General features: G+C 45.4%; 2 protein-coding genes across 6 annotated transcripts in view; one reads left to right on the top strand and one right to left on the bottom strand.

Annotated features, from left to right (window-relative positions):
- Positions 1 to 5,530: 5,530 nt before the first annotated feature.
- MGME1 (mitochondrial genome maintenance exonuclease 1) lies at positions 5,531 to 14,942 on the bottom strand. Of its 5 annotated transcripts, XM_075925755.1 has the most exons (6): positions 14,806 to 14,942; positions 10,231 to 10,565; positions 9,963 to 10,149; positions 8,351 to 8,573; positions 7,360 to 7,492; positions 5,531 to 6,107 (listed from the first exon to the last, which is right to left on the bottom strand). In XM_075925755.1, the coding sequence occupies exons 2-6, from the start codon at positions 10,501 to 10,503 to the stop codon at positions 5,931 to 5,933; spliced, it is 993 nt and encodes a 330-aa protein (XP_075781870.1). In that variant the 5' UTR covers positions 10,504 to 10,565; positions 14,806 to 14,942; the 3' UTR covers positions 5,531 to 5,930. The 5 variants fall into 5 exon arrangements, with proteins under 5 accessions (XP_075781870.1, XP_014426742.2, XP_075781868.1 ...); XM_014571256.3 differs by having other exon boundaries at positions 9,963 to 10,565; XM_075925753.1 differs by lacking the exon at positions 14,806 to 14,942 and adding an exon at positions 11,409 to 13,440 and having other exon boundaries at positions 9,963 to 10,565.
- Positions 14,943 to 15,243: 301 nt separating this feature from the next.
- The window catches only part of SNX5 (sorting nexin 5), a 43,148-nt gene continuing 38,230 nt past the window's right edge, over positions 15,244 to 20,161 (top strand). Inside the window, exon 1 of the mRNA XM_075925752.1 lies at positions 15,244 to 15,401. Within this exon, the coding sequence (XP_075781867.1) occupies positions 15,363 to 15,401 (39 nt within the window). The 5' untranslated portion in view covers positions 15,244 to 15,362. The remainder of the gene's footprint in view (positions 15,402 to 20,161) is intronic.

Raw genomic sequence — 20,161 nt, 5'->3', positions numbered from 1 at the left:
GATGGGCTATCAGACCCTACACTGGCATTTGAAACTGTCTGGAGAGGCAGAATCACCCCCCTTCTCTTACCAGAAGGGGTTTTATACAATAAAATGAATCAAGGCCATTCTGGCTTTATCTCCTGTGGGCCATCTCCAAGGTGGAACTCCACTCTGCATGCAGACATCTGCTGGCTGTGGCATGTATTGAACAGTGTCAGTGTTGTAATGTGCCTGGCACACCCTTTGGTATGCTCAGCCCTCTTTTCTATTTGTTGTTCTCTTGACTTTTGCCGCAGCTGCATCATGGATAATCCAGCCTGACTATAGCTTAGTGGCTGCTGCTTTCTCTCATGGTCCAAGTGTTCCATCCCTTCGATGGGTACATGCCACCCTTCCACAACATATTGGCTATCCTGTAATGCAGCCAAAGGTGAAAATAGGCTGGTGTGTGGTCTCTTTATCAGTGCAAGGGATGGGGGCGCTCTGTGTCTTTGTGAACTCCCGCCATTGCCTGCATGCAGCATCCTCCAAACGCAACATGCCCACAGCCACAGTTCCCTTTGGGAATAGGAGCAGCACAGGGCAGGACCAGGTCATGACTAGGACCGGGACTGCCCCAGCTCTAAGACCCCCCTCCTGTGCCTTCCCAGTCCTGGCCTGGAGCTCTCTCCCCCCCCGGCCAAAGGTGCGTTGTGATACAACAGTACCCATAAGGAATTTAAATCACTTTCACCACTGAATTCACTTGAAACCACTCACCTAAACACATGGGCTATGTCTACACTGGTGGGTTCTTGTGCAAGAACAACTTGCACAAGAACACGTCCACCCTATGTGCTTTTGCGCAAGAGCATCCATGGCAGTGTGGACGCTCTCTTGCGCAAGAACGCTCTGATGGCCATTTTAGCCATACGGGTTTCTTGCGCAAGAAACCCCTCCTGTGCATCCAAATTGCTTTCCTGTGCAAGAAGGCTTATACCGGTTAGAAAAGAGCGTAGCTTTTGTGCAAGAAGCCCTGTCTTCTGACGCCATAGCATAAATCTTCTTGTGCAAGAACCCGCCCGTGTAGACGCAGCCAAGGAGTCCTGTGGCATCTTAAGACCGACATTTATTTGGGCATCAGCTTTCCTGGGTTGGAGCCCACTTTGTCAGATGCATGAAATGGAATTTCCTGAAACTTGGCGCCTGAACTCTGCAATTCTGACTTGCAGGACCTCTCTGCAGAACAGGTGTTATTGCTAAAGCAGCCCTGACTAGTCATCAGTTCAGCCATTTAAATAGGGCTTTTAGGTCTGGGTGTAAATGTCCCATTCTGGGGCGCAGTCCAGACAAGTGAGGGATTGTATCACTATGTGCCCTGTAACCCTAAGTGCCTCAAGGCTCTGCTGCTTTTGTCAGGATGCTCCCAGCCTGCTCTGAGCGTCTGTGGGTTAAGAGCTTGAATTCAGCATTGCTGATTCCAGCAACCTGCTTGTTACCCAGTCCCCGCTCTGGTTACACCTGGCAAGGTGATCAACACACTGCCAGTCCTGAATTTCCCCAGTGTTGTCTACCCTGAGTCCCAGCCCTCCCGGGGAACACTCAGAGCACCAATAACATTTGTTTCTCTTTTAGAGAGTCAAAAAGCACAGTACAGCTTAAGAACATTGCTAGGGCAAATGTAGCTGTGCTCGAAGGGATGAGAACGAATCGGTGTATTGGAAAAATAAAATAAAATCCAAGTGACCTAGGAAGCAAATCAGACAGGGCTACAAGCAACAGTAAAAATGCTTTTGAATTAAGCTACAGTCTCCCTTGAAGGTCCTACCCTGTTTTCCAGTCCCACAGACTTTAACCCCACTGGGTCATTTAGGATGGTGTTGTTTTTTTTTTAAATCTCTGGGAGAGCTCTCCCCCAGCAGTAGTGTGTCTACACTGCCCACGTGACAGTGCTGTGGTAACCGTGCTGTAACTTGGGCAGTGTAGACACACTCACAGTAAATGAGGTGGTTAGCAGCAAAAAGACACCCATTAAAAATGGGAAGGAGAGTCCTAGCAAGGAAACCAGAAAGGAACAATCTCTGGCAAGTCAACTGTAAAAGTATAAACAGAATCTGAAGAGCAATTAGGAAGACACAAAAGCTGGATTAAAAACCAAACAAAACAGCAGAAGCAGGAAGCCAGCCCCCCAAAATAAAAAAAGAATCAGTGAGGCTACTGGACAATCAAAATGCTAAAGAATCTGAGGGGTAGCCATGTTAGTCTGTAACTTTAAAAGCAATGAGTAGTCCTGTGGCATCTTAAAGACTAACCAACATACAGGCAGTCCCCGGGTTACGTACAAGATAGGGACTGTAGGTTTGTTCTTAAGTTGAATCTGTATGTAAGTCGGAATTGGCATCAGCCGCTGCTGAAACTGATCAGTTTCAACAGCCGCTGAATCTGGACACCAGTTCCACTTACATACAGATTCAAGATAAGAACACCAGGCGTCCCCAAGTCAGCTGCTGCTGAAACTGATCAGCAGCTGATTCCAGGAAGCCCAGGGCAGAGCAACTCTGCCTCGGGCTTCCTGTAGTCAGCCGCTGGTCAGTTTCAGCAGCGGCTGACTTGGGGACGCCTGAGGCAGAGCAGCTCGGGTGCTGCTGGCTTGGTCCAGTAGCGCGGCTGCTCCTCAGAGCTACTGGACCAACCCGGCAGCACCCCAGCTGCTCTGCCCCAGGCATCCTGATTCAGCCACTGCTGAAACTGATCAGCAGCTGAATCAGGACGCCTGGGGCAGAGCAGCTGGGGTGCTGCCGGGTTGGTCCAGTAGTGCCAAGAAGCGGTGCTGCGGGACCAACCGGCAGTGCCCCACCTGCTTTACCACAGGCCCCCGGCTTTGCTCCACGTCTCCCTGGTCTGCTGGGGGGGCACTAGCTGCGTCCCCCCCCCAGCAGACCAGGGAGACGTGGAGCAAAGCTGCGGAGGACCCGGGCCGAACCGTGGCGCTTCCAGATCAGCGCCGCGGTCCGGCCCGGGTCCTCCGTGGCTTTGCTCAGTGTCTCCCTGGTCTGCAGACCAGGGAGACGCTGAACAAAGCCACAGAGGACCCGGGCGGACCGGCAGCTTCCAGATCAGCTGAAAGCGCTGCGGGTCCTGCCCGGGTCCTCCGCCGCTCTGCTCAGCGTCTCCCTGGTCTGCAGACCAGGGAGATGCTGAACAGAGCGGCGGAGCACCCGGGGCCGGACCCGCGCCGCTTCCAGCTGATCTGGAAGCGGCGCGGGTCCAGCCGGGTGCTCCGCCGCTCTGTTCAGCGTCTCCCTGGTCTGCAGAACAGGGAGACGCTGAACAAAGCGGCGGAGCACCGGGGGCCGGACCCGCGCCGCTTCCAGATCAGCTTTTCTCGCCCCGGAGAAGGCGGGCGGTGGGACCAGGCGTCCCGCTGCTCTAGTTCTCCGGGGCGAGAAATCCCCGTTCGTAACTACGGATCCGACATAAGTCGGATCCGCGTAACTCGGGGACTACCTGTATATGGATTCATGAGCTTTTGTGGCAAAACTCACGTCATCAGATGAATGGGAGTGGAAATAAGAGAAGCCAAGAGATCTATAACAGCAGAAGTACCTGTCAATTGCAGGACCCGTGTTAATAAGGCTAAGTGGGAAGGATGTGTCCCATACATAGCTTTCGATGTGGAATTGCAAGTGTTAAAGGCAGGAGAAATTGGCTTTCTAATGCGCCAACCAGTTAATGTCTTTGTTCAAGCCCAGGGTAATATCATCAAACCTGTGGATGAATTCCAGTTCTGCAAACTCTTAATTGTAATTTCACCAACCAATCACAGTCTGCAGAACTGGAATTCATTTACAGGTTTGACACCAATACCCTGAGCTTGAACAAAGGCAATCTCTCCTGCCTTTAGCATCTGCATTCACCCAACAGTTCTGAAGGAGCTCAAGTACAAAATTGCAAAACTACTAATTGTGGTATGTAACTCATTATTTAAATCAGCCACTGTACCAGGTGCAGGGTTAGAGCACTTTTTAAAAAAGGTTCCATGCGATTCTGGCATTTACAAACTCTTAAAATTAATCGCAGATCTAGGCACAGCGGTTGAAACTCTAGTAAAGAACAGAATTATCAGAGATGAACATGGCTTTTATAAAAGGAAATCATGCCTCACCCGTCTATTGGAATTCTTTGAAGGCATCAACAAGCATGTGGACAAGAGTGGTTCAGTTTCCATTGTATACTAGAACTTTCAGAAAACCTTTAACATGATCCTACCCCAAAATCTCTTAAGCAAAGTAACTAGTTATGGGACAAGCAGGATGATCCTCTCAAGGATCAGTAACTGATCAAAAAATAAGGAGATGGATCACTCAATTGTCATGTTCATTTGCTCTGAAGTGTCTGGCACTGGTCACTGTTGGAAGACAGGATAGTTGATTGGGGACTATTAGTCTGACTCAGCATGGCCACTCTTCTGTTCAAAAGCAAACCTGTTGCAAAGGACTTAGGTACTGATTGGTAGTCTTTAGAATAATGGATCAGCTGTACTTAGATATATAATCCATAGTGAGGACAAGAAAAGCTCAAATGTATGATTTAAAGGAAGGAGATAAATGAGAAAAGCAACACCACTCAAGACGAAACCCTCGTATTTATTCAGCATTTACAACACTACTTTATTACTATCTCTTCAACACTCATTTTTATGAATGAGTCTCAAAAGTGACTCCTGTATTTTAGGATTAATTATTGATAAACTAGATACTTAGTCAACAGAAAGCAAGATGCCTCTGTTAATGTTCCCTTTAATCTTTTCCAACCATGTGTGGATTTTCTTCCCCCTGCCGCCTCGTCCATGTGCGGAATATATTTTCCATGTGCAGAGGCATGTGTGAATGTGCACCACCAGTGGAAACAACCTAGCTGTGGCTGCTCTGCTAATTCCTCTGGGTGGCATTTGAATCTCTCCTGAGCAGCTGCACAAGTGCACAGCTTATAGGGAACTGGTCTCTATAGCAGAGTCTAATTTTAAAACTATCGTCAGCTTTTGGTTCTTAAATCTTCAGTTCTTAAAACTACAAAAATCACAGGACTAAGGCTTCTGAAAAACATACTGGCATCAGTACACCCCCCAAGGTTCTGATCCTGCAGTTAGTCCTGCACTGATAGGCCCCCTTAGTCTATGTAACACTAGTTAAATCAGTGGGGCTGTGTTGGCACAAGAGTCTTTGCATGGTACAAAGCCTTAGTTTCATTCTCACTTTGCTCTAGAGAGACACAGCTTTGTACTAAGGCAAAGAAACCTATATGAGAGCCCACTCCTGCTGGAGCAATCCTAGGGAGTACTTAAGGGCAACCTTCAGCTATGCCAATTACTTTTCTACTTCTTTTTTGGAGACCACTTCCGCTAAAGCTACACGTTTGTCTTAATAGCCTGAGTGATTCCCTAATGCTGCTTTAAGTATAATTCTTAGCACTTGCAATTTTTCCACCTTCAAAGGGCCACTGTCAACATAAGTCACATGTTGTAATCAGATGAGAGATTAGCAAAAGATGAAATGGCTAAGATCCAGTCTACTTGTTACTACTAATCTTTATTGTTTGCATTTCACTTCGCTCTGACAATGAAAGTTCTGTTTTGGGTCAGAGTCAATTTCACTTTCTCCATTCGCAAGGGTTGGGTTTCAAACGCTGCAAGAGCGTGATGGTTTGTTTATACAAACTTTACTGGACTTTTTCTTTAATTGTGGGAACATTTCTATTGGTCTCCAGTTTTATAAAAGTTTGCTGCAAAATATAAATACCAGCCCAATTTAAGTTGGCTCAATAAAACCACCAGGCACCCCCATTAGCTAGGCAAGTATGAGACCCAATTTAGAAATGGGGATACTGAGGCAGAGATAGTAAGTAATTGCCCCAGGTCAAAAAGGGTCAGTATCAGAGACCACTCAGGACTTTCTGCTTCAGTTCTCTGCTCAGAGGGGTGAGGTCTGACTTGTCTCACTTATATTTTTGTTCTTTTCCTTCTTGGTATATTCTTCAAGGCGCAGGAGCCATTTGTTCCAATAACGAGAGCACAGATCCAAGTCCATGAAATGGGGATGTGCAGAGGAGCCATCTTTGTAAGCCACTACAATGAGTCCACAATTAATCTGCAATGAAAAGAATGACGCCAGTCATTCAATATCCATATGCCGTTTCAGTTGACTGTTCCAAAGACTAAACTGCCCTTTCACCATGCAGATCAATGTAAAGCTAACCCACTGACTTTAATAAGCAATGCTGTTTACAATGCAACAGTAGGAGCCTAGTTTTCCAAGTTAAAGAGCGTCCAAGGACTTGGAGCTGTAGCAGCTCTGCCACCCTAAATATCAGGCCTCAGGAGTCTAGCCCTGTGTTCTGGACAGAGTAGATTTTTGCCCATGCCAGTTCAGATTCAGCCCTTTGCCATTGGGCTGTAAGGGAATGGTAACTACTGCGTGTTCCCCCCTCTCTCTGACTGGACAAGCAAAACAACATAAAAAGGTAACAGTGAAGAATAAGGGGATATCATGGCTCAGAGAACAGGCCAATTTTTGTAAAGGGTCAGATCATGCAGCTACTTCCTGTATTTCTCAATGAAATGATCCTGCCATGATGCTATACAAGTGCTCCGCTTAATGGATCTGTTTCTCGCCATCCCTAGAAAGGCCTCCACGGGGCCCTGGATATCCTTTCATTTTCTCCTGCTTTAACCCTTCTGCTTCACATCAGGAATTACCATCCTTCAGGCCACGCAGCCTCCTCTGCAATCTATGCACAGACAGATCTGCCTCAGATGTCAAGTAATGGGCACTACTTCCCTCCTTCACTGAAGAGCTGAGCAATGTTCCCATGTGGTGTAAGGAAGGCATTTAACCACACCCATTCAATTGCCAGAGGGGACAGGCACTCTTCTAGGAGGCTACCGGGGTGCTTGCTGCTAGCTCATTTCCTTATCTGACTGCTCTCATTTTGATTCCTCTCCTTTCACTTGCCACGCTCAGCGTGGAGCTGGGTGGCTGTTCTCCCCCACTCGCTGTGCACTGCCCAGGTGCTGTTCTCGCTGTCAACCGGCTTGCTGACTTTCAGAAGGGCGCTGCACCTATAGCTCCCAGAATTCAGCTGGAGATTAGCGGGGGGCTCAGTATCAGTCCCTTAGCAAATGGTGCAGCTGAGTGGACGCTTCAGAGCACACTGACCACACGCTGCCGACCAAGGGAGGCAACTGGAGCAGCAGCACTGGTGGAATTCACACATGCTTGTATCCCTGTAAACGCTGGCTGCAGTTCTATATTGGCTGAGGGTAAGTAGAGAACGTGGGTGGGGAAAATGAAGTTGAGGTGAACGCTCCCGCTTGTCTCAGCAGGCTGTAGGCCTACTGACCTGGAAGTCATAGTTAGCGTCGTGGTTTATGGCTCCGGTATACGCTGCAACCTGTAGTGGGTTGTCAAATGTGTTCTGGAGATATGGCTTTGACCTCTCTGAAGTCTTCCACTCAATCACACACAACTGGCCTCTGTAAAGGCAAGCAAAAGGGGAGTTTTTTAGTTCAATTTAGTGCTCATGAAAAACTTGCCATCAAACACTTTACTCTATTTCTCCTGTTTCCTGGTGACGAGGTGTCATTTGTTATGATCACAGTGCTGGTAACAGTCTGAGTCCTCCACAGGCTGGATTAGATCCAGGACCATTAAGTACAAATACCAGTGGCAGTTCTAGACAACACTGCTCTGGTTCACTTTTCCCTTCCTTGCCGATATACTACTCTAGAGGTGTGCAGAGGCCGCTCTCTAATGGTGCAGCCTCCCAGCATGTGTAACTTGAAATAAGCTATGCAATTTGCGCTATGCCAATTGCGTAGCTTATTTCTAGTCAATTTCAAAATTTGGCGCTGTCTACACAGCACTTATTTTGAAATAAATCACTATTCCAAAATGTCCCTTACTCCTCATGGAATGAGGTTTACATTATATTTCAAAATTAGGGGCACACTCAGAAGACATGGAAGAGCTATTTCAGGATACCTCTGGTATCCCGAAATAGGGCTGCAGTGTAGACATAGCCTAAAAGAATAGCAGCACTGCCTTCGCTGAGCAGTCTGTGTCACCTGTTCCTCTCCCCACACCCTTATTTCTCATCCTGAATCTCCTGATTTCCCCTGTTCCATCCCTAGTGTGGTGTTTTGATGCCTCTTCAGCTTGGCAGTGTCTCTGGCTTCCTCCTCAGTCCACTCAACCTCTCAGCTGCTACTTCATGTGTCCTACTGTCAGAGCCACATAACATTGGATAGGCCAGATCTGGCCCACAAACCAGCTGTTTGATCACCAAAGTCTATAAAACGTGATGGGATGTTATAAGAGAACCAGCATCTCACCGATATTCAGCCACACAATCTACAAGTCCTGAATAGTGAAGAGTCTCATGATGAACGGCACTTTCCAGAGCTTTTACTCCACTGATGTCTCTCAGGACATGCTGAACACTTGCTAAGTAGCCAGATACAGTGGAATCTCTTTCCTGCCCTTTCAACGGGATCTGGTCAGACAAAAAGACAGATTCCAAAGCGGCATGGAAAAGTTTTCCTTGGAGGAAGAGGTCTATGAAAGATGACAGGAAAAACAAGAGTATTTTAAACCCCCTTTCTTAATAAGCAATGCTCATATACGGGATAAAAACATATTAAAAATTACTATCCAGTTGCGATTCTAAAATAATCAGCCCCATTTTGGTGCTAAAACAGCTTCAGGGATATAGGAAAGGGAAGAGAACAAAATAAAGCATCATGAGTAAACAATTTAATTATTTAAATGTTATTAATCTAAATTAGCCTCTGTGCTGATGAATCGTCCAGGACAATTTATAAATCTAAGCACATCATTCTTTAGTCAAACATATTTGCCGTATAATTTCTATGAATCGGTCTTTGCCTATAGAATTCATGTGAGCAGGTCACCGTATCTGACGTCAAATTATGATTGTTAATTGTATTTGGATGCATCTGTTACCTGACCGAACATAATACATGGGATAAGATTTGAGTTAGGAATGACAGCTGCTTAAAAGGTGCTGTTTCAGTAGAACATTCTTGCTAATATGTCTGTTCATAAAAATATTCCAGAACACAAATGGGGTGCGAATACAGCAAATTCAACTTTTCAGCTGAGCAAAAACCTAAGTATTAACCAACCATCCCCTGGATTGGGTGTGTGAGCAGGACAGTGCCTTAGCCCCACTGCCCATGGGAAAATCAATTGGCAGTCTTTGTGAATAAAAGACCTGATATGCACTTGGATTTCACAGAAACCTTATGTAAAATCTGTAAGTGTTTAAGGACTTCAGTATATCAAGCAATCCACGCTGAGGCTATCCAAATGCTGGTTGGTTTGGAGTACACAGTAAGACGGAAAACACTTTGCAAACAGTCTCCGGTACATTGAAGCAGGCAGTAGTCTATAATCAGATAACTGGCCAGCAGGCTTTCAAGTTTGCACTGCAGGTGAGGGTACCTGAATGCAAATATCTAAGTCTCCAGAACTGCCATCTCCATTTATCCAAAAGAGTCTGGGTGTCTCATAATTTTCCAATAATCAATGTTACATTGTGATGTTATGTAGTGCAGTGAATCACTTTATTCCTAAACATAAAACCCCCCGAAAACCATTGTCTGTAGAAGTGCTAGTCAAACTCCATAAATCATGTGGAAAATATCAACCTGTTGCAAATTCTAGCAAGTACTACCAAAATAATGGGGATTAAAGCATGATACTCCTACATTCTAATTTACCACTAACTATTATTAGGTTATTTGCTTCATGTAGTCCATGGGAGAGTCCCAGAATAACCAATTCAGGAAGGATCAGATATTCTTGTAAAGTGTTTTGAGATTCTGAAATGGATGCTGCTATATGGAGATTAGAGCCAGATCCTGCAGTTAATCTACTTAGTGCATGGCCTATTACTTTAAGAAGCACTTTGGTTAGACTTACTTTTAGTGTATTCTGCAAACCCATCATTTCCAAGTTCCAGGATCATCCGTTGCTTCCACCTCTCCAGGTAAAAGGCCTGTTCCGAAGACATGGTCTGCTGAAGGACATTAGTCACGCTGGGCACCTTGTGTCTTTTTAAGCCAATTTTCAGCAGGCACTTTGGGTCACTGTTTGGAGGCAAAGTTCTCTTATTGGAATTTATCAGAGGGACCCAATTTTTTGGAATTTGTGTTTCAGTATCTGTAACAGGAGATTTAAACTTACTCACTGGTCCATACATCAGATCATCTTCTTCAAACAATGTTTCTGGTGTCCGAGGACTGGTTTTGAAAGATGTGACAGAACGGACCAAGTTTGTGTACCTTTCTTGATCAACTTGTTCATAACCATTCTCTTTTTTCTTCTTGCTACAATGATAGGAGGAAACATACAGGCAAACACACGGGACTTGATTTTTGCAAAAATGTTCTGTCAACAGCATTTTTAGTCTCCCAGATTTTCTGGTTAAGAGCCTGAAGGATTTCATCCTCAGAAGCAGCATTTACAGACAGTTAAACAGTTTTCTTTCTTCTGTTAGGAGCATTCAGAACCTTCCATAATTTCCTATTGTAGAAAAAGAATTTCCATGATTTGAAGAGTTACTGATTTAGTGTCATCAAGCTAGCATCCACTTTACAAATTAAAGCTGCATAGTATTCATTAGTGCCTTTCATATCAACTGAACTCCAGCCATTGAGTGCTAAACACAGTAATAGTGAGCAATAATCACCCACAGAAAAATAAAATGTATAGACAAGAGGGAAAAAAGGTGTTTTCACGTTTGAATTGAGGTGGAGAGATAAATGGAGGCTGCTGAGAGAGGGAAAAGCTGCAGTGCAGAACACTTTTACAGTAGCAAAACTGTAGGAAGGTATAGAGAAGATGGTATTAAACATGCAGGGAGAAAGAGACAAGCTACGTGGGCTATGCAGAAGGTCCCCAGAATAGAATTAATTGACTGGAGAAGGCTAATGAGCTCTTGGAGAATGGAGGAGATGTTTTCTGTACATGTGAGAAGGCAATCAGCAGTATTATGTACACCCTAGAATCTGGAGAGCTGAGACTTGGAGAAGCCGAAGAGAAGGGAGATACTAAAGGTATTCGCACTGCAGTGGTCAAATACCAATTTATGCTCTTCTGGAAAATATGTATTTTAAATGACAATTGTAGACTTCTCCAAACTGAGAATAAATTTTATTTTAAAGACAAGACATTTAAGGATATTTCTTTAATACAATCTGCAGACCAAGATAGTCTACTTTATAGCCTGGTTCTGAAAAATGTTGTAGTTGCAATCTATGCCTCTGAAATAAGCGTGTTTCCTAGCGTGCTTTAAAATAAAACATAGGCACAAGTCTCAGTAGTATTAGGGCCCAGGTTTCCTTCAATTGAGAGCTAGTTACTTACCAATCAAAGTCGCAGCATTCCAGGTTTTACAAATAAATCCTGTAGGCAATACATATTACAGGCTAACATGACTGCTTTGTTCTTGAAACACTTCGGTATTTCTCTTTTCTTTCACTGTATTTCCCAAACACCACACACAGTTCAAATAGTAGATGTACAAACAAAACAAAAACACCCCACACCCACCAAACAAAAAGAATCTCACAACCCAAAAAACAAAACACCTCAATGTAAAGGACTTGATTTTACAAGTTATTCCAGACAGGAAAATTCCAGCGCTTACAGAGTCCTGATGAAGTCAACAGAGCTCATGGAACAAATTGTAAGATCTATGCCCAAAAGGATTTATAGCTTAGTAGATGGAGTAGTCGTAGTGACACAGGGCCTTATACGGTCCCTATTTTGGGGCTTTCCTATAACAACTGATCATCAGGAGAATTTCTAGATGATTTTTCCACTTTCTCTCTAATAAACTATGAGAGAAAGTGGAAAAAAATACAAGTTGTCCATAAATAAATAAATCAACTTCCTGGTCAACATTATTATTTTTTGTTTTAGAATAAAAACAAGGTACTTTAAAAAGGAAAACTTTCCCACTAAGACATTTTGAATACGAAAATCTACAATTTCCTTGTATATTCTCTGCTATAGAAATGTAATAAGGGTAATGGAATAAGCTAAAATCATGATGTTTTTAAAAATTAGGATGGTATTGTGTCCTATTATGTTGGCTGTGTCCTTTTATATCTGTTTGCTCTTTTCCAGTGTGCAACAATGGGAAATTGACATGAATCTTGCTCTGAGCATCCTGACATTCAGACTCTTGTCAAGTTTAGTTTCCAGTCTGCACAGAAGACTAAAGTAGTCAGGTTTAGTAGGGAAGGGCAAACTAATCAATTTACATTATTTTCTTTCCTAAGACAAGGTGTGCAACTATGGCCAAAATTAGATCACAAGTGGTAACAATGTAAACTGGCAATAGGCTAAATTCTGCCCAGTCAATCTCATTGAAATTAATTGCACATGATTTGAGACAAACCAGAATAATATCAATTTTCATATTATTTCTCACTTTTACTTGGTGGAAGGTTGTTTTTCCTGCACTCTTGCTCTTCCTAGAGCAGATGCTTTATTTTTAGCAAGAAGTTTATTCCTCTTTTTAGCAAGAAGTACATATCAATGTCAGTTCTTCTTAGACACAATTACAAGGTCAGCCCGCCTTAGATTTCCTGGGAGCCTTATATTTCCTGTTTGCTATAAATTATTGAACAGAAGCTTAACAAATAGAGAATTGATTATTACAATCTTAATGCCAACAGCCACTCTTCTTTAGTTTTGATCACGCTTAATTTTTTAATAGAATTATTGTCAGTCTGATTTAGGTCAGTTACCTGTCATAAGTTGCTACTTGCTAGACAAAGAATGAGTGATGTTTGCAAATTATAAGAGAGGCATACATTCTAAAGACTCAAAATGTACAACCTTGTGTATGAAATGATGTGAAGAGGTGAGGGTATTACATAAATATGCAAAGGGTAGAAGCTGGCTACCAGAAGCAAGTTAACATTGATTGATTACAAAAATGAGGATAGGGATCTAATCTGTTTGCTTTCGTTCACACTACTCGTGTTCCCTCTATTATTTTCCATCCATGCATGGAATAAATTTTGTTATGTACTGAGGCATATGTGGATATGCACCACTATTAGAAATACATTTGGATGCTCTGCTAATCAGCTGGGCAGCATCTCACCTGAAGGGCCACCCAAATGCACATTTTACAGGGAACACGGCATACTACCAATCTTAGGGATTGGGACAGATTTGTAACCTAGCTGCTAGCATGCATGTGGTGCCCACTGCTCTCTAGTGGCAGACACACAAAAAGAAAGTCTTAGACTACTAAGACATTATTGAGTTTAATAGAGAATATTCTCAATCTTGAATTGCATGATGTTTGTGTATAAAGAATCCATGATCACTTACAAAAGAAAATGAATCTCTGCCTCTACTTGCTGCACAGAGACACAGCAGGGAAAAAAAAAATCTAACCTTACTCCTTCAAACTCTGTGCCACCTGAGCCATGGTGCATATACATGAAGACGACTTGCTTCTTGGGTGAGAAATACAAGCCATTGATTTCAGTTCAGTAGTAAATGCAATGAGTATTACTTAACTCATTTACAGCAACAATATCTAGCTCTTATATTGTACTTTTCATCCATAGCGCTCACAAGATTTTATAAAGAATGTCAGTAACATTAGCCTCTTTTTACAGATAGGAACACAGTCTCCAAAAGGCATTGCGATTTGCTTAAGGTCCTGGAGCAGTCCAGTGGTCTTCTGAATCCCACTCCACAGCACTAACCACTAGGTAACACGTGTTGCCAGTAGGGATGTAAAATCCTGTTTAATTAGTTCACCAGTTAATTGATGAAACAAGGATGGGTGCCCCTCCAGCCCCCCCAAACCACTTCCCCATTGCCTAGTGCAGCTGGGGGCTGCGCCAGCCCAAGTGGAGTGTCCCCCTGCCCATGGCGCTCGGTGGTCTGCTTCAGCCCCCCAGGGCTGTGTCTAGACTGGCAAGTTTTTCTGCAAGAGCAGCTGCTTTGGCGGAAAAGCTTGCCAGCTGTCTACACTGGCCACTTGAATTTCTGCAAGAACACTGACGATCTTATGTAAGAAATCAGTGCTTCTTGCGGAAATACTATGCTGCTCCCATTCGGGCGAAAGTCCTTTTGCGCAAAAGGGCCAGTGTAGACAGCTCAGATTTGTTTTGTGCAAAAAAGCCCCCATGGCGCAAATGGCGATCGGGGCTTTTTTGCGCAAAAGCGCATCTAGATCGGCACGGACGCTTTTCCGCAAAAAGTGCTTTTGTGTTAAAGCGTCCTGCCAATCTAGACGCTCTTTTCCACAAATGCTTTTAACAGAAAAACTTTTCCATTAAAAGCATTTGCGGAAGATCATGCCAGTGTAGACGTAGCCCAGGGGTGACCACAACTAGTGAGGGGGGGGGGGTTCACCCGTTCACACCCCTCGGCGCCACTTGTCCCCACGCGCCCTGGTGGCACATTGACGTGAATAGAGCAAGTTCAAGTCTCTCTCGTGTTTGCCAGGGGGCAGCCGGGCCGCGAGCTGGGGTCTCCTCCCAGCTCTGCCACGGGCCTGCCTGGCGGCCATAGTCACGTCACTGCGCCCCCCTCCGCCCCGCTGCCTCAGTTTCCCCATTTATGAAACGGGGATCACGGCGCCGGCCTCCTTCGCCCAGCGCGTGCAGGTCGGTTAGTGCCGGTACCCCCCCGCTCTCCACACGGCTCGGGGCCGCTCCCTCAGCCGCCGGGAGCCCGCCAGCCACACAGGAACTCAGCCCAGTCAGGCCCCTCCGACCGTTATTACCTGCACTCGGGAGCACCCGCCGCTACCTTCCCGCTAGAGCGGCGCGCCGCCTCCCGGGATTTGTAGTTCTGCCTTCCTCCCTCCTCAGCCTGTCGGCGGCACAGCGACGTGAGGCTGGGAACTACAACACCCACAATGCATTTCTCCTCCCCCCCCGCCCACTCGCCGCGGAGCTCGGCGGGTGAGATTTACGTCAGTGGGAGGGTGCGGCTGTGATAGGGTAGGACGGTGTGAACACGTGATCGAAACAGAGAGCGAGAGAGCGAGAGAGAGAGAGAGTCCCTCCCCCCCCCCCCCCGCCTCAACCGCCCACTGAACTAAGGGCAGCGTCACCAGCACCAGGCGCACGTGCCCAGCGAAGCTTTTCCGCCCGGGCCCAAAATGGCCTCCCAAAGCTGGGCGCGGGCTCCCCCTTCTGGGAAAGGCTGCCGGGTCTCTATGGTGACGCGCGCGCGAGCTGCTGGGAAGGCCGAGGGGGGCGGCGCCCTGCTCCCGAGGGGTCAGGTGGCCTGTGAGCCTATATGAGCCGCTGAGGGAGGCGGGTGGCTGCGGGCGCGATGGCTGCGGGGCCGGAGGAGGCGGAGGAGAAGCGGAAGGTGAGCGGGGCGGGGGTTTGTGGTGGGGCTGGCCCCCCCCCCCTCTGTGGGGCTGGCCCCCCATCTCCACTGTGGCTGAGTCCCGCCCCCTGGGGCTGCTCCCCCCCTTCTGGGGGGGTCTGGGGTCCCCCCATTGAGGAGACCTTCTACCTGGGGCTCGGTCCCCCCCCTCCCAGTGGGGCCCCTTGCCTCCCCCTAGCGCTGTGCTCTTCACTCCCTGCCTCCTGGGCGGCTGGCTGGGCCGGCTTTCAATTCCCTTGGCGCGTGTCCTGGCCGTGCCAGTGTCTGGCTGGCTGGTGCTGTAGCGAGCCCCCAGGGAGCCGGGGCTACTGACTTTGGAGCCGCTTGAGAGCTGTGGAGGCAACGCTGAATAACTGTCCTGGAACCCCAGAGTGACTTCAGTGTCTTTGAAAGCTGAAAATACAAATGCTGTTAAAAAAAATGCTGCCTCTACTTAAGATTTTGCATTAATAGCATAGGAAGGAAAGTGATAGAAATGTAGCCGTGTTAGTCTGGGGTAGCTGAAGCAAAATGCAGGACAATGCAGCACTTTAAAGACTAACAAGATGGTTTATTAAGTGATGAGCTTTTGTGGGCCAGATTTTCTTCCACTATTTGATCTGAGGAAGTGGGTCTGGCCCACGAAAGCTCATCATTGAATAAACCATCTGGTTAGTCTTTAAAGTGCTACATTGTCCTGCATTTTGCTATAGGAAGGAAAGGGCGACCTTAGCTTAATCCGCACCTTCCAGTGAAGTACAGGAGGAGTGCTGAAAGGCATGAAAACAATATTTGATGGAAGCAAAGTACCTGATCTATGGGCAGGATCTATTGATATGGTGGACTTGGTGTAGCTAGCCTTCCCAGTTGCAAAGAGAACTTTCCAAGTGTGACTGAAGTGTAACTGGTGTGTTATTGTCTTCCTGAATCTGCAGACAAGTGATAGAGATGTAGCCGTGTTAGTCTGGGGTAGCTGAAGCAAAATGCAGGACAATGTAGCACTTTAAAGACTAACCAGATGGTTTATTAGATGATGAGCTTTTGTGGGCCAGACCCACTTCCTCAGATCTTGTTAGTCTTTAAAGTGCTACATAGTCCTGTATTTTGTTTCTGTGGACAAGTGGTGATGGAGAGGGGTGAATTTCTTCTAGCTTTTGTTAGCCTTTAGATTTGAACTCTAAAGTTGTGTCTACACTGGCAGGTTCTTGTGCAAGAACCTGCAGAGCGTCCACACTGCCTGCCCACTCTTGTGCAACAAGATTTACAGTATGGCATGGTAAGAGAGCTTCTTGTGCAAGAGCTATACTTTTTTGTTACAAGTTTAAGCCTTCTCGTGCAACAGCTCTTGTGCAAGAGGGCAGTGTGGATGTGCGGCAGAGATTTCTTGTGCAAAAGCACATCTTGCACATGGCAGTGTGGATGTGTTCTTGCACAAGACTTATTACACAAGATGTTCTTGTACAAGAACCCACCAAAGTGTATAGACCTAGCCAAAGTGTTTCCGTGATACTTTTGTCTGCACTACTTAACTGCTGGGGAAAATGGGAGCTGCAGCAAGGAATAAAAGAGGGAAGAACAAACAAACCACAAAGAAGAATGAACTACAAATGTAAGGATAAGTTGGTGAAAGAGACAGACTGGAAAAGGAAGAGAAACAAAGAGCAGAAATAGCAGTGGTCTTAAAAGGGAGAAAAATGGTCGAATAAACTATGCTGAATGTTTCATGGAAGTACTGAATACCTGAAAGGCCATATAGGCCGTATCTAGCATTCTGCCTCTGAGCTGCAGTAGAATAACACAGGGATTAGTTCTTTGTTCAAGTGTAATGTATGGTGTCAAGTAGCTGAAAGTTGAAGACCCTTCTGGGGAAGTTGGTACGATCCCTTTACCTAAGGCTGTGGTCACCAACCAGTAGATCGTGATCTACCGGTAGATCTCAGGGGCTCTAAAGAGTAGCTCTTGAGCCCTCTCTGAACTGTGTACCTGCGCAGTACATTTACATTAGATTTCCTCATTTGAGGAGCAGCTACTCACTGAGCAGAAACAACAGGTGAGTAGCTGCGAGGAATGGTGGGAGCTGGGAGGTCGGGAGGGCTGAAACACCCCAGCCAGCTGACTAATAAATAACTAATAAATAACTTTTCTTTATCGGCTCTCTCCACACCACTCATGATTTTATAGACCTCTATCATATTCCCCCCTCAGTCTCCTCTTTTCTAAACTGAAAAGTCCCATCGCTTTAACCTCTCCTCATATGGGACCCGTTCCAAACCCCTAATTATTTTAGTTGCCCTTTTCTGAACCCTTTCCAAGGCCAAAATATCTTTTTTGAGGTGAGGAGACCACATCGGTACACAGTATTCAAGATGTGGGTGTACTATAGTTTTAAACAGGGGCAGTAAGATGTTCTGGGTTTTATTTTCTATCCCTTTCCTAATAATTCCTAGCAACCTATTTGCCTTTTTGACCGCCGCTGCACTCTGTGTGGAAGTTTTCAGAGAACTGTCCACGATAACTCCAAGATCCCTTTCCTGATTTGTCTTAGCCAAATTAGCCCCCATCATACTGTACATATAGTTGGGGTTATTTTTCCCAATGTGCATTACTTTACACTTATCCACATTAAATTTCATTTGCCATTTTGCTGCCCAATCACTGAGTTTGGTGAGATCTTCTTGGAGTCCCTCATAGTCTGCTTCTGTCTTGACTATCCTAAACAGTTTGGTATCATCCACAAACTTTACTACCTCACTGCTTACCCCTTTCTCCAGATCATTTATGAATAAGTTGAAAAGGATTGGTCCCAGGACTGACCCTTGGGGTACACCACTAGTTACCCCTCTCCAATCTGAAAATGTACCATTTATTCCTACCCTTTGTTTCCTGTCTTTTAACCAGTTCGCAGTCCAAGAAAGGACCTTCCCTCTTATCCCATGGCCATGTAATTTACACAAGAGCCTTTGGTGAGGGACCTTGTCAAAGGCTTTCTGAAAATCCAAGTATACTATATCTACTGGATCCCCTTATCTGCATGCTTGTTAACCCCTTCAAAGAACTCTAATAGATTAGTAAGACAGGATTTCCCTTTACAGAAACCATGTTGACTTAAGGGCACCTTCAGCTTAAATTCTCCAGTGAAAATTAGGAATACTGGAGCCAGAACGTGTATTTGTAATACACTTCACAGCAACTAGTCACGTGACACCCCTTCTTCCCCCCCCCCCCCCCCCAGCATGATACCACCTACATGTTTTGTTAGTCTATAAAGTGCTACCAGACCATTTGCTTGCTGGTTTTTTTCCCCCACAACTATGAAGTCTCACTTTGGTTTCCCTTTGTGTACTCCAGTTCTGAAATGACACGTTCTGCCTGCAACATAGAGAAAGCTGAAGTTAAATAACATTTCAGAAACTCTCAGTACACTGAGATTATTGGCATGGGAAAAAACTGGTGCTTTCTTCAGCTGTTTGCTCAATGGTGTTGTCTTAAAGTGACTCAAGCCCACTTTTTGTCCATGTAGGCAAGGCCCTTTTCAGCTGTGTTGCGGGGCTGACAAATTTCTTTTTATGGTCTGTGTGGGTCAGGTATCAACTTAAAATGAGTATTGCTCCCGGCTTTCAATCTGGAGGGATGGAATTTCCTTTGAGGCTTCTATGAAGATCCAGGGTAGAAAATGGCCTCATTGTTTGTTCTCAGTACAGTATTTCATTCAGAGGTAGCACAGTCAAAAAATTAGTTCCCTTTCAGGACCACAGATATTCCTGCTCCCTCTCTTTTCTCTTGGATTTCAGTTCTGGTTTCCCCTAGTCTGCTGAAACCTGTAATTAAATGGTTAATGTTGACATTAAAGTGTCTGCTTTGGAGGTAACATCCCAGGCCATTTATGCAGGTCTAGACTACCCTCAGTTTGCAAAAGAAGATATGCAAATTAGGAAGATATGTACATTTGCACCTATCCTTAAGTTTTTTCTAGTGTGGGGGGGAAGCAACCTAAATGGGGTTTCTTGTGCAACCCCCCCTTTTAAAGGACCCCTATTCCTCAAATGAGGTTCACAGGGTTTTCAAAAAGGGGGGGAGGGTTGCGCAAAAACACCATCTAGACTATTTTTTTAAAAATACCTCTTCTGAAAAAGAATTAGAAGAAGATATGCAAATCAGGCACACATTTGCATATTTTGGAAGCCGAGAGTAGTCTAGGCATGGTCTTAGTGATTAAAATGCTGCTTCTCACTGTTACAAACTGTAGACTGTGGCAGACAAGGCTGTGCTCATTAGGGTCCAGTTATAATTGGAAGGTTTTATATGAGGGTTAGGCAAGTATTTTAAACAAAAGCTTAGGTTTTGCTAGTTCTTCAGTGTTGTTGGGCAATAGATATTAAGCAGGTTGGGTGTCTGATCTGTTTCCTAGGTTAAGCGTCTTGGTAGGAATTGGGACCATGTGCCATCTTGTTGAGGGAAGTGTGTGTAGGATACTTTGGAGGGAGGAAGGGTCTGGGAGAAGCAGTGTACTTGTCCAGTGTAGGGAGAAAAAGCAAAAGAAAAGGGTAGAGATGACCATTCATAAGAGCTGAGTAAGTTGGGCAAGCTGCTTATTGCTAAAAATCCAGAAGGTGTCTAGAAATGGCCAAGTGGCACAGAATTGGAGCAGGCGCCACCCCCCAGCGATCTACCAATGCTCTGCTCCAGAGGGGGAAGTCAAACCTACCTCTTCCTTGACGCTCCTGGCTTCAAGGCGGCTGAGGATGATGTGATCACTAGCC

The sequence above is a fragment of the Pelodiscus sinensis genome, chromosome 3 (assembly GCF_049634645.1).
Source record: "Pelodiscus sinensis isolate JC-2024 chromosome 3, ASM4963464v1, whole genome shotgun sequence".
Lineage (NCBI taxonomy): Eukaryota > Metazoa > Chordata > Testudines > Trionychidae > Pelodiscus > Pelodiscus sinensis.
Note: the sequence above shows the minus strand (reverse complement) of the source record. Positions and strands in the feature narration are given on the sequence as shown.